Here is a 14,676-nt window from a genome sequence, read left to right on the forward strand (position 1 = left end):
TTTCACAAACCGTATCAGCCTGGGTACGAATTTATTGTAAGAGGCTCCATATCCGATTAACACGACATGTGGAAAAAGACCAGTTGGCGATAAATTTTGCTTTCTCTGCCAAGTAGTCCTTGTGACGTCCTCATGATGCTGTAAGTAAAAGGTAAGAATAATTCTCCGTGTGTTTAACGAAATGGTTTACTAACTGTTCTCTTCGCACTGGCACAGCTGTCGAGTTCTTTTTCATTGAGGTAGTCCGTTGTTGTTTCTTCTTGTTTACTCTTTTATCGCGGTCATTTCCATGATAAATTTTCCAATTTATGTTGTAGTTTACCCGACATGAAATTTCGGTATTCCTCAGAGATCCTCTGAATATTTCCTCAAAGCTTAAAGCAGATGAAATTCAATTCTGTTCGCGTGGGAAGGTTGTGACCGATCTTCGATGCAAAGTATTAAGTCTGATCTTGAAATGCGAGCTGATTCTTTGTACGATTGCTTTCTTTTGCGGAAGTCGTTAGCAGTTTCAGTTCGATCGCCTTAGTTAAAATATCTGGCGGTCCTTTGCGAAGAATAATACATGGCAGTCTTTTGGCGTTCTTATTAACTACCATAGCCTTAAATAATTTTTTTCCCTATAGATCTTTTTTTTTTTGCATATTTTGTATTTATCCCTGCCAATTAACTCAATGTTTAGGTAGATGAACTGAATGTGCATGGATTGGAAGACTGGTGATCGAACTTGTGTTCGAAGATTTTATTGCTGTACAGACTAACAGTCGTTTCTATCGAATTCGAAGTAATTTTTCTCTTTGTTTTTCTCAACAATCAATGATTTGAAAGTCCATAGAGTTCAGATGCATGCTAAATACGAAATAAAATCGTTTTCCTGAGTTGGAATTTACAAAGCAATTGAATTTAAAGATATTTCCGCGTTATACTAGGAACCATTTTGTCAGTGTTGATTGTTATAACTGGATCTTAACATCTATAGCTAGAACATAACTACAAGCTAACCAACAAAGGTAAAGTTCAGGATGTCTGTTAAGATCCACTCTTTTGTCTCAGATGAAAATATGTTGTTCTTAAGAATTAGATCTGAATACATTAGAGTGGCAGATAATTGCAAATTGGTACATGTATGTGGAAAGTACATTTTAGGGTTTGTGAAGTCCCATGTGAAGTGCTATGTGAATTAAGATGTTTTTTTATGGTCATGCCTGGCTGTTTCATAAAGGGGAAATATGCTAAGTGTGAAATAAAGTCTTCTAGGGAATCTAATGCCAAAAGACAATTTTCATAAAACTGGAGGTCTATCATTTTCCAATATTTTCACAAATTAACTAAGACCTTAATCATGCTTTAGAGCACATGATGGCTGCATGTGAGAGTTGAGAGACTACATGTACAATAGAAGCCTAAGAGTTGCTTGAGGTGTAGCCAAGATGAACAAATTAATCCTAGCTTCTCAAGTGCTCTCTAAACCTCTAAGAGTATCCATAACCTGACAGACACGTAGGTAAAAGCATGAACCAGTTCTTGTATAACACAACAATATAAGTCATGAATAAGCGTGAGCAGCTTTAATTTACAGTGATATGTTAATTTCTCTTTTCTTTCTGGAAAGAGCCGCAATTCTGCCTCCCACATAATTTTGTGGATCAAATGTGGACATGTGTCTATATGCTTGAGCTACTAACTTAATTAGATCATGCAGATTTACTGGCAATGTTATAAAGTGACTCTGATGGTGATTGGTCAGATAAGGAGACATTCTAAAGCCTGAGGTTGAATGGTCAATTTTTCATTCGTTAATCTGTAGAACAAGTTGATTCTCCAGCAAGGTTTATACAGGTAAAAAGACAGGCTCCTGATAGATTGAAAATGTAATCCTGCATTTCTAAGGAGATCTTTGTAAACAAATTAAAAGCAGTGGTCATATGGTTAAAGTTACAAGTATGACAAACAGCCTACAACCATGGACAAATTGTGTTCACTTGGAAAATGTGCAAAAACATGAAATCATAACCGTAGTGCCTACAGAATAAGTCTCCCACTTCCCCTTTCAAAGTTGGAACATGTCAAAATGCAAACTTGTGTTAGATGAAAGTGTTAATTGTCAACATTGCACAGGGGTGGGGAGGGGCAAAATGCAAATAGAATGACGTTTTCTGACCCTTGTGACCTGTAGACAGTTATCCTCCTGTAATCAGTAGTGTGATTTATTTGCTAACAATATCCTGACATACTGTCTAATAGGTTGGTTGCCTTAAACTATCAAGATGGCTTCTGCTGAAGAAGGTGCTGGCAAATCAGAGACAAAACAGTCACCATCTGTGTCTGTCCACAAAGTCCAAGTTGTGGCGCCATGCATTGCTGAATCTGGAACTTCATCCTCCCAAGAAAATGAAGATCAACAGGTTAGTCATACATAATTTACAGTCAAAATCACTGAATTCAGCAAAAATCTAATGGAAATTAACTTTTAATTTTAGATCAATTTTAGATAAATTGTGTTTGGGTTGATGAATGCTTTACAGACCCTTTTCATAAATGGCTGCCAAAATTCTTTTGTATGCATTTAAATTAGCGTCACTAAACCCATTTGGGAATAAAAACTCTTTTGAAATATCAACTCAAGAACAAGGCTAGTCAGGCTAATTTGAATACTTACAAATTAAAGAATTTACAATCGGCAGCCATTTATGAAAAGGGTCTATAGCCTGACAGTACATGAGTAAACTCGGGCACAAAGCCATCCTTGGAAAGGTAAAGTTACAGACAATGAGTGCAAACTTTTTTCACAACAAGCATATAGAGTCCCATAGAAAAAGGGTGGGTTCATCGGAAATTTTGGAAAGATACCGTAAGAGGTACCAAGATCCTGTTTGTGGGGCTTGAAATTTTCATATCCCTAAGAAGTACCAATTCTAAAACTAATACTAACATTGACTGACACTTTTTAATAACAAAAAATCAGTTGATTGTCAAATATCTCCTCTCAAATGTTTTTTGGCTCAATGCCCTAAAAGGTACTGCAAAAGCTCCCGCTGTGGACCCTTTGAGACTGAACACCCTAAGAGGTACCAAAATCACATTTTAACCCCTAAAAGGTATGAAGAGCACCCCCGTCCTTTTTATATTGGAGTCCCTCCTCCAGGGGGGGGGGGGGGGCATCACCTGCCCAAGGGTGGGTTAAATATTAAATAAAACAGCTCTCATCATACACTGATGATGAAACTTTTTTCAGAGAATCATTTGTGTAAGCACTGCCTTGCTTATATATTTCCAAAAATACAACAGGCCTTTTGTTGAAGCTAGCATGGTAAATTAATAAACAACACTAGTATAGGTAATCAAATGGTGAGCAGTGAAATTAGGAAATAATTTCACACACATTTTGTCAAAATGCAAGTGAAATTATTTCTTGATTTCACAAGTGTACTATTTGATTAATAACTTTTAGTATGATATGTGACAAGTTACACTTCCAATCGTCGCTTTTTGACTGGTTTATTGAATTGAGAAAGTTCACACCAAACGTTGACATGGCAATTTTTTAATTTCACTATCTTGTTAGAAATTAACGCTGAAATTTTGTGCCAAGGTTAAGAATAATTAAGACAGACATTAAGTTGTCACTTCCCTTTGTTGACCAGGCACCACAGAGCACTCTTGCCGGCAGACGTCAACGACAGCAACGGGTATACAACATGATGAAAGACCTTCAGCAGAAGCATTTAGCCACAATAATGCAGGGCAAAATAAGTGAGCAGGAAAATACTGATCTGTCCGAGTCCCAGAGCATTTGCCGTATATGCCATTCCTCTGGTGAAGAACCCCTCATAACACCTTGTTACTGTTCTGGCTCTGCAAAGCATGTCCATGCATCTTGTCTGTTAACCTGGTTCAAAAAAGAAGTCAAAAACACCTGTGAACTATGTCGATATAAAGTTGATATCAAGAAAAAGGGAAAGCCATATGCCGAGGTAAGTTTGTTTAATATCTTTGATTCAGTCAACAGTAGCAAAGGGTAGATAAAATGGTTTGCATTATAAGAGAATGAGGAGCCATGAGTTATGGTGTGGGATACCTTTGGATGACTCTTTTTATATTGGTAATGCTTTCTATTATTTTGTTTTCTGATCGAACAGCAAGTCGTTATTTACATCTTTAAAGCCTGTTCAAAGTGTGGGTACAAGTTTGATAATACATGGTTGCCTATTTGTACGGAATTTTAAACAATGTTGTTCTGCAAATTAGCAAATCAAAACTGCTGGTAAGCTCTGGTTACTGGCGAAAATCGCCATGTAGTAAACGTTAATGTACAGGGCTGTCAGCTACCCTTGAGATTTTTCAAGACACCAAATGGATAAGACCTCCTTTTTGCTGCATAATCTGCCCTAAAAATGCCACATCTATGAGAAGCACTAAAAGGAGACACTCCCTGACCAACATCATGTTTTTGTTTCATTATAGTGGCGCAAGCCAGAGGACAAGCCTACGCCGTTGATTTGGTTTACTGTATTTGTCGTTGGACTATTTTTAAATGTATTCTCCATCTCTGTGAGTGCATCTGAACTGTGTGTCTCAACAGCATGCGTAATATTTTATGTGGTAAATGGATTTGGAATAATTCTCGATGCTGCTCTCCTGTATTGCTGGTGGACAAAATGTCTCTTCTACTGGAGGAAATGGTGTGCTTTGAACCAAGATTGGTCCATTGTCGTTGGCCCTGGCCAAACAACTGGGCCACAGCAACGGAGTCGAGAGGAAAGAAGTAGTGGACGGACTATACAAATGTCACACATAGTATGATAAACTTACTGCAAATGAAACAGTTTTTAGTCTTAGGTAACTAGGCCCTGTCAGAGTACTATATAATTTCCTCAAACTCATCAAGTTTAAACAAAGAAAATCATGACCGGACGGTGTTTGGATAATCTGATTGCAGTTAGCATAGATTTTTTTGACTTTATTTCTCAGTTTTCTCCTTAGTTTTAGTTTCGATTGAGAAGATATATCAGACATTCAAGGCAGTGTTTGACCACATTTCCAAACACCTCAAGGTTCCTCAAAAACGCCTTGCTACTAGAGGTACTTTCAACTCCCTTCTCAGTGTTTGGAAATGTAGTCATACTTAATGTACATGGATTTCAAGAGGTGATTATAGAATGAGTATATACAGACCAGACATGTCTACATGTACATTGATATTGTAACATAGGAATGTTTCTCTATAACATTAGGAGGGAAATTGCAAATTTGTCACTAAATAGATTTCAGATTTTTCATTAAGCGGTCTGAGTAACTGCTGTCCAGGGTCACTGTAAATTGACACTTCACTCTCACAGCATCTTTCTACTTCTCTGCCATGGAATATGCATGCATGAGTTGCAGTTGAGTGTAATCAGGGTGAAAAGATTAAAAGCGCATGGTTTCCTCATTGAAAGGCCACAACTTAAAATTCAAATTCACATCTTTTAAGTTGAAAGTATCACATGTATGTTAATTTATTACACAATTTTCATGAAACTTAATTTCGTAATTTTGGAAGAGTGAAATTATGAGATGCTCAATTTTCACAAGATTGAAGACTTCATTGTTCACTCGACACACAACAGTGCTTGTCATGCCATGGGATGCATAAGGACTTATTGGTCACTCCAGATTTCATTTATTGCATTAAAGCCCCTGTTTTCCTGGTGAATATTTACAGCACTAATCCAGGCACAAATTCACATACTGTATTTGAAACTTTGTGGGAAATATTATTTGGCAAGTACTGGTACTCAAAAAGAATTGTACATAGCACACTTTATTGATCAAAATAGGCACAGAAAGTATGGCAATCAGATAACCTATCAGTATTTTGTTGGAGAAATTAAACAAGCACCTTCCCCCATTATCTCTCCATTAACCCCCCCCCCCCCCTGCCCCCTTCAATATGGTGTCCCCCAAACATGATAAGCCCATCGAAAAGGGGGATGGGATTTATGGTAACTGTACTGGCTATGCACTGGCATATCGCTAGTTGTAAGAGAATTCATAGATTGATGTATAGATGGTCATTGTATTTACTAGTTCGTTTTGTATAATAGCCTGTAGCCACTGATTAGTTAAAGCAGATGATGTTTAATTGTATACGATTATTTTATGATGAGAAGTAATACATTCGCAGTAGAATATTATACAAAAAAATTAACATCAAAACCTTGTTCGACAGATTAATTTGATGATCACTAATTTGTATTTCAAAATGTTTTACAGAATAGTTGCATATATTTAGATGTTGGTTGTATAAAGCCTACTGCAAATAAACTTACTAAGTTGTAGTATTACGAAAAATGCTGTCTTGTTAAAAAGAAGTCCTCTGAGAAGCAAAAAAAAAAAACTGGTCCGCAAGGCGTACTTCTGGGCTTATGCTTAGTTTTATTCCATTCGGTTGGAGTAAAAACTAAGAAAATTTTTCATTACACCCTGTGCTTCAGTAAAACACCGTGTAGAGCTGTGATTAATTATCTTGTCAATCACAGGAAATGATATGGTCTTAGTGCGTTGAGGGGGAGGGGGGGAGTTGCCGAGTTAAAAGGAGGCGGGGAGGCTCCTTGGAGATTGGAAGTAGACTGCTAACGAAGACCAATGTGAGCGTACCTCAAACTTTGTACGACCCCTAAGTAATAACTGTCCTAACACAGACTCACAAATCTGGTTTGTGGTGAAGTTGAGAGAGCCACATTTTGTACGTCACGGTTTGCGTGAAACGTTAAGCCTACGTTTGTCGTTCTCATAATTTGAGTTTCGGCCGCCTGTGATCGAACGAAAAAACTTTTGCGCTCTGTCCTGGACAACACAAATGAGACCTAAAGACCCCTACACCAACCTCGTTCCCAGTGGTTTTTCCTTTCTCTAAGTGAAAAGCACTGGGAACGAGGTTGAACCCTCAATGAGACATCGAGCAAAACTGTGTCTTTCGCTTCAGAGTTCCGCGAGAGGTGGAGTTGGGGATGAGGAGAGCGGAGGAGGGGGTGGGGGTGTTGAATGAGAGAGCGTGGTTAAATTAGTGCTGGGTGTGGCAACCTCACAAATTTTCTCCCGTTCCACTTCACATAGATACTTGTACTAATAGCGTTGTTGCAGTTTCTTACAAACGTGGCCCAACAACTAGATTTTACAAACACTTACCAGTTGATGTTTGTTTCTGCTCGATAAATTTCGTGCTAGCATTGTCATGACCAAAGATTTCCCTTTCATTGGGCGAGGTGTTTTTAAAGCTTCTTAAGTTTGACGTACTTGAAAACTTCAAAAAAGCATTCATGAGAAGTATTTGGCAGACAGTCCGAAATTGTACGTTTGCCAAGTTTTATTTGCATAAATCAACAAAAATGTACAAAATTAATATTACAACACCCAAAGTATTTGTTTGCGAATTGTCTGCAATCCATCTTCTGTACAGTGTGATATTTCCGCGGCTCTTTAGATCAACGTAAAATTAAGAATTTGATGTAAACAAGTTTACGATTAATATCGGCATGCAGTCACATTCATCCAGCCGGCACGAGACCATTAATCAGACTGTCCACTCATTATCAACACTTAGTTAGCTTTCAACAGTTCAAAAAAAAACTGTCAAGAAGTACTTTGTTCAGCTGTACAATAGCGATTCTACTGAGACTGTACTGAACTGTGTATCATAAAGTTATTGCGCAATACAGTAAAGTACGTGGTACTGTTTTTCATGCTAAAAATTAAGGTGGTTCTAACTTTACGACAAACAGTCGAGATCATTGAACATTGAATTGAGAGCTATTGAGCAATACTTACATATAAACACGATTTTGCAAAGTGAAAGTTTTTCGGCCTTTCATCTCTCAGTTACTATCTTACTTCACATCTACTCAACAAGCCATGTGTATGGCTCGAAAAGGCTTTTGTGTACTTAAGCACTTATTGAATTCTTTCTGAATAACCTCCACGAGGTGTTATTTTTCTGGCGTTTATGTTCTAATTTGATCAGTCCAGGACTACTACAAAAGTTACGACTTCCCCAGCATTAGGAGCGCCGGCAATTTCTGCAATAAACCGGTTATTGAACGATTGTAAGTTGAGCTGGTTAGAAATATGGTGGGCACGTGCTAATTTCCAGGCGTTGCTAGGAAACAGCGAACACACTGATCTGGGTTGTTTTGTCAAGGTTTTCCGAACCATAAAAGCTTGCATTGCATTCATATTTTACATCGACCAACTCAAAATTATATTTACAATGATCAATCAATAATCTCTTTAAACCACCACATAATGTACAGTTACCAGATTTGTTAAGTTCAGTTTTTCTTACTAAGTTTCTCTCACTGTGTGCGACTTGTTTTCAATGATTTCTTGAGCGCAGTAAAGTTGGGTGTAAGCTCTTGTCTGCAGGGTGGTACAGTCGTGGAGATCTTTCGTTGCCGTGCGGGTTTTTTAGCCGGCTTAGCAGGTGTGGAGCTATTAAACCCGGGTACAGCCATTCTAAAGAAGCAGGCTCCGCGGAAGATCTCCGCTTGTTCGCTTTTTGGCAGGTCTTTCACCAGTTTCACCGTCTGTTGCCAGCGACAGATCCCTTCTCTCCTAACAGAGGGTGTCTCGGTCGCAACGGTCAGCCTCCTTTGAAATTGTTTCCTCCTCTTGATAATTGCCTCGCGATCGGGGGTTGGATTTTCACCTCCTTTCTCCCCATCGAGCGCAGTTTCATCTTTTGCGCTAGTTCCGGCATTTTCTTTGCTTATTTCTTGCGCAAGATCTTCTAATTTGGGAGCAACACACTGGGAAATGCTTCTTGGCCTAAATGGTTTTAATATGGTGGCTTTATTGCGGTCCAACGAAGACTTTGCTTGCTTCTCATTTTCGTCCCAAGCATGGAACCTTCTTTGGGCGTTACCTGATTCGTCTGCCAGCATGAAACCTGTTGGGGCCACGACTTCTGACAAACTACGACGATACTTTGGCTTGGACTGCTGGTCTGAGGCTAGCCAGCGAGCATTGCTTGGCTGACTTTCAATGCTGTGGGCCTTGTTTTCTCTTTCTGCAACGCCTTTCTCCTCAGCCAAATTCTGCGAGAGGGGAAGACACTTGTCTGACAAGCTTCGGTGATACTTTGGCCTGGATGTTGCGCAATCGATTCTCGGATCAAAACAAGCTAATGAGGTGCTTTCGTCAAAGCCATGTTGTTGCTGTGGTTTGTCGGCTTTTGTTAGAGGTGGTAAGGAACAAACACTGTTTTGCGCGACTTTAAGCGGAAGACGGCATTGCTCCCCGTTTTTCGCGTCGTAGTACTTGGCAATGTACAAATGCTTTAGAGCAAAGTTGGACATTTTCGCTGAAGATTCTCGAAGAATCTTGTTTTTCATTTTGTCTATTTCGTCCAGCTTCTTGCAAAGAGACTTTTCCTCGTACGGGTTCTTGCTCAGTAGAGCAATTGACAAATAACTCTTCATGTCGTCAAAGCCTTCTGTCTTTTCCTCGTCCACTCAGAGATCGTTCCCAACCCTTCTTTGAAAGACATACAAGCTACGACTGTAGGATTTATTAAGCTCATCAGTTAATTAAGTACCATTTAGTTGTTTGAACAACGAAGCATTCCAATTTCGTTCGTTCTTCTCTCCGATTTTGTTTATTTACTTTGACCAGGCTTATCTTTAATTCTTGTTTGAACAACACCTCTCTTGCTCTTTGAAAGATCCCATGCAGACAGTGCACGTGCAGTTTATGCCCCTCAACTGAAAAACGACTCCGGTCATAAGCGTGGCACGTTATAAGGAAAGAGTCTATAAAAAGTTCTCCGTTTGTAACCTCTCTCAAACAATATTTAGTTTGTCTGAGGCCAACACGGTCTTTGACCTCATTGATGCAAAATTTTCATTAAATGTGTGAAAAAAATGTATAAGTGTAAAATGGCTCAACATGTCATATGAAATGCGCGCGCAATGAACGCGGATCGTGAGTATGAATCGTTAACAGTGCATGCAACTAATTCTTTAAACTATTATCATTAATTACAGGCGTTAGACTATAAGTGATTTTATGACATTTATGTCCCCGATACTCTTCAGCCGTGTTAAATCTCCAGGCTTTTTTCCATCATGACGCGTCGACCGATTACGCAACAGATTACGCAAGACATTATTCGCCGGTTATGTAACTTACTACGGCCTTATGTCCCATTTAGACACGAAGAGATTTATGTATGTGTATGTATGTCTTCTATGTAACTTACTAACACCAGATACACAGACCCCAACGAGTAGCCGGTGATCAGGCGTGTTTTGTTTTTGTTTTGGAAAGGGATGGCATGCAGGAAATGAGGGAGGGTATTAAGCACTTAATGACTGGCCCCGCGGGAAACAGTGAGTTTTGTTTCCCCGAGATCCTCAATATTCCCCGGGGCGAAGCCGAGGGGAACATTGAGGTCGAGGGGAAACAAAACTCACTGTTTCCCGCGGGACCAGTCATAAAGTGTTTTGTTATACGTCCCAACTCAAAAGTAGAGAAAAACGGCGAAGAAACCGTTTGCTTTACGCCGGCTGGCTCAAAAATTTGTCGCGGTTTCAAGGAGCACGACCTGATCACGTGCGAGTCGAAAGTTCATGCTGTTGTTTCCCTAGGGAGTTAGTGAGTTGTGTTCGCCCTAGAAAGTTAGCGAGTTTTGACCTACGACACGTGACACGATTTCCTCCAATCGGAAAACGTATTTGAGTTGGGAGGTATAACAAATATATATGATCCCAGGTTACCCAAAGGCATGCAGGGATATATGTAAACTATAAAAGCTACGTTTTGACTAAGTACGTGCAGTTTATGTGTCGTCCACTTTAATTTCGCTGCCCCAATTGTGGATACGTAATAAATTATATAGGTCAGGTATGGAAATAACGTATCTTGGTTTTAAATCGTATTTATGACAACCTCGACTTTCAATCTATGATTCCTGTTACGTAATAATAAGGGTAAGGATCCGAAAACAGAATGGCTTTGTAAGAGGGACTAATGCTGATGATCAGGCGCTGATCGTCAAACTTATTATAGTTCGCAAACAATAACTTACCGCGCAGGGGCCTCAATTACTTAATTCTTGTATTAATTTTCCATTAACTGTATTAATTATTTATCTATTAATTGTAGTTATTTTATGTATCTTATTAGTACACGACCCCACAAGCTTGTTAGCTTTGACGTCTTTTATCGTGTATAAATAAAGGTTGTGTGTATGTAAGTATGTATGTATGTAAGGTTAGTGCGCTCGACTCCGGATCAAGCAGTCTGGGTTCAAGCTCTGGCCGAGGACATTGTGTTGCGTTCTTGGGCAAGACACTTTACTCTCACAGTGCCTCTCTCCAGTCTCCACCCAGGTGTATAAATGGGTACCGGCTTATTTAATGTTGGGGGTAACCCTACGATGGACTAGCATCCCAACCAGGGGAAATAGAAATATTCCTAGTCGCTTCATGCTACAGGAACCGGGATAAGTTTCGGCCTGATGGGCCACTTTGCTCGTATGCAGACTTAACCTACCTTGTAGTACAGATGTTACATGGTCATCTCTGAATATCAGCACATTTCGTCCATATAACTAACTGGCCGGCACAACCCCACCAACAATGGACTTCCAATCAGTCGAGGTTTATTCACCAGGCAGGCCTCGGCATTTGACTTCTTGGCAAAGTTTAAAAGTCGTTTGCTATAAAGGCATAATTCTGCTATGAAGGCGTTTTTACCAATGGAATGTCAATGCAGCCCGACAGTGAGAGGGCAAAACATTGGCAGGGAGCAAAAAGGTACGAAAAGTATAAAAATCCTTGTATTTTACGGTCAAGTTAGCCTTCGCTTTTCGGGAATGAGCAAATCGCGGACTAGATGGCTGAAATTCGGGCTATCGTCAAGTCTGTTTAGGCTATCGCAGCTGATGCCCAGCTGTTTGTTGGGGAGTAGCAACGCTAAAAGCGGCGGGAGAAAAGAAAGGGAAAGAGTGCGTCTTCTCCGTACAAATACCTTTATTCTTTGGAAACAATGCGACAAGTCGAGGAAGAAGACGAAATACCAAACAAAACGTGAAAATGTCTGTATGATTACAAAATATTGCCTTTTTACTTATTGAGAGAGCGCACATCATACGGTTGTGTTCAAATTTTCTTTTCCTGCTTGCGGGGGAAAAAGGCCACTTTCTAGACGGATGTGACGACTTTTTTCTTGCCAGGGGTCTCTTTCTCCGAATTCCTGGTATAGTTAGTACCTGTTTTTTGTTTTCCGTGTTTGTGATCGAGATATTAATAGTTTTGAAATCTAAACAATAAAAATATCAGGAAACGAAGCAGAATGAACGGGCTTTTTGAGCCAAAGCGCGCGCTACTTTAAAATATGGCTTCGTGTCCGGGCTTCGGATGTGGGAGGACTTAGGCGTCAATAATTACTAATTACATTCCTGTTAACTACTGGCAGCCGCTAACAAATTGAAGAATAAGAAATCAACATTTTCTGACAGAATACGAAGTGAAATGATCAAAACGAGCCTCGAAAGTATGATGCCTGTATATCTGAAACTTTTTAATAGGTTTAATGCCATAACGAAAAGATTCATGCCTGTTCTGTGGATTTTAAGAAAGCGTTTGATTCAGTTTGACATGTAGGCCTCTTATATAAAGAAATTATTTAAAATTAATGAAGGAGGACACTTTTATGACCTGATTAAAAGTTTACACTCAACCTCTATTTCAGTCTCCGAAAATCATTGGCTACTGTAAAACTCGCTCCTTTAGATACTCAAGAGGTGTACGCCAAGGTTGCATTTTAAGCCCGTTGCTTTTTAACTTATATCTAAACAAATCACCTTTTAGTCATTTGAAAACACTTTGTCCGATCCCTTCGTTTTATCAAATGGTACAGAACTTAATTCTCTGTTATATGCTGATAACCTCACCTTATTACTTGATCACTTGAAAGAAAAAGCAATGGACGCACTTTACGGTGTTCGAAGACACACAGACTTTAGTAGATTAAGAGTGAATGCCTATAAAAATGGACCTAAATCGCCTATCAATGGCACAGGTCGAAAAATTGATTTCGCTTGTATTTTGTCCATAGATAGGTCCTAGTAAGAATAGAAACGGACCATAGTTAGTTTCTGCTAATACAGCTTTCTTTGGTAGAAATACGCCAAAAACGATTTCGACCCGACTGGGCTCAAAATCTACTTCCGGTTTTGCTTAATTTTCCGAATATTTGATTGCTTCGCGCTCCGCAGAACAACTACTTGAGAATCTTTCAATGGATTTTATATTCAGTTCAGGTCTTGGTAGTATGACTGAGCGAAAAATAAAATAAATCAAAGTTAGTTTTGAGCCCGAAAAGAGGTAAAACTGAAACGCAAAATTTTACAGTATGTCGCAAGAGAATTATTGCTTAAAAGCATCGCCATATTTTTCTATGGGCTATAACTTTAAATACCATAAAAACACTTTCTACGGGTTAAATATACACCCACCTGTTAGGATATCAAAAAATATCTCTGGGCAAATGGTTTCAAGTCGCCCGCCTTGGCCTGTGTTTCTCATAGATTTTGCCCAAAACCCGCCGTTGGAATGTAAGCAATTGCGTGACGCGGATAGCCACTCTCGAGTAAAATATTCGTTTCCAGCAATCCGATGACAGCAATTTTTGAAACGTTGTGTGGATAAAATAATGGAAAATGTTTTTTTTGTTGTTTTTTGTTTTTGTTTTTTTTGTTTAACTTAGTATAAATATATATGTTTTTTCATTTGCATTGCGACACCCACGACATCCATGATAAAGAACGTTACTACAGTACCCCGGGAAATGATTTTAACACTTGTTTATTTTATTGATTTCACTGATAACTTACAACACAGTAGCAGTTTCAGAGATACACTTAACCAATCCTCTATGATTTATGGCAACTGAATCATTGACTGACAAATAAAGTCAAGTGGAAATACCATAATTTCTATAGACTACTAACTGCGTGACGGCATCTCAGCTCTTCTAGCTGTGTAGAAAATTTGTACCTACACAATATGCTCAAACTCAGCTAGAAAACCCGGAATTTCTTGAATTGAATTAGCCGAGGAAGAAATTGCGTTTAAGTTTCAATCATACTGGGAAAAAAATCCATCTTTTCTACTTTGGTTGTTTGATCAAGTAACTGAAATTTGCAGATCAAAACACTGGTAGACAAATAAACATTACAGTGGTCGATCTAGAACTAGGTTTACAATAAAGGAGTTCCCGAATTCATCAATTTTAGAGTATTCGGATTAGTAGGGGTTTACAGTGAAAGGATATTCGGATTCTTAATCGTTTATACACGACGATAACTCCGGGAACATTCATGATGGAATGGTTAACAAGCAGTTTGTTGCCTCGACAACGAGAAACAAAATGCCTCCGAAAATAAGGCTAGGGGTAGGTTGAGACAGTCTGAAGTTTTCTTTCAACTCGCTGACCACGGTACTGTTGTCCATCATGCCAGGTTCCTCCAGGTATTTACTTAGGGTTTAGGGTCGAAAACCGTCGAGGTTTTCGATCGTGCCATCGTCGTCATCTGCGCAGTAAAGTATAAATTGGGCACGGTTTCTGAGGAGTATGGCATTACCCATTATAAAAGTGATTACTTACACCTGAAACAGCACGAGGTAATCACCC

General features: G+C 39.2%; 1 protein-coding gene across 1 annotated transcript; it reads left to right on the top strand.

The window, feature by feature from the left end:
* Positions 1 to 29: 29 nt before the first annotated feature.
* LOC110063644 (E3 ubiquitin-protein ligase MARCHF3-like) lies at positions 30 to 6,333 on the top strand. Its single transcript, XM_020770637.2, has 4 exons — positions 30 to 151; positions 2,245 to 2,405; positions 3,645 to 3,974; positions 4,465 to 6,333. Exons 2-4 carry the CDS (start codon positions 2,268 to 2,270, stop codon positions 4,801 to 4,803), a joined length of 807 nt encoding a protein of 268 aa, XP_020626296.1. The 5' UTR covers positions 30 to 151; positions 2,245 to 2,267; the 3' UTR covers positions 4,804 to 6,333.
* The last annotated feature ends 8,343 nt before the right edge of the window (positions 6,334 to 14,676 follow it).

Source organism: Orbicella faveolata, unplaced genomic scaffold (genome assembly GCF_042242905.1).
Source record: "Orbicella faveolata isolate gen_17 unplaced genomic scaffold, um_ofav_v1 contig_12, whole genome shotgun sequence".
Classification (NCBI taxonomy): Eukaryota; Metazoa; Cnidaria; class Anthozoa; order Scleractinia; family Merulinidae; genus Orbicella; species Orbicella faveolata.

What these genes read in the sequence shown, in the direction of transcription:
- LOC110063644 (XM_020770637.2), top strand. Translation starts at nt 2,268, where the DNA reads ATGGCTTCTGCTGAAGAAGGTGCTGGCAAATCAGAGACAAAACAGTCA. An exon ending in AAGAAAATGAAGATCAACAG is followed by an intron (nt 2,406 to 3,644) that starts GTTAGTCATACA and finishes TTTGTTGACCAG; the next exon opens with GCACCACAGAGCACTCTTGC. An exon ending in AGGGAAAGCCATATGCCGAG is followed by an intron (nt 3,975 to 4,464) that starts GTAAGTTTGTTT and finishes GTTTCATTATAG; the next exon opens with TGGCGCAAGCCAGAGGACAA.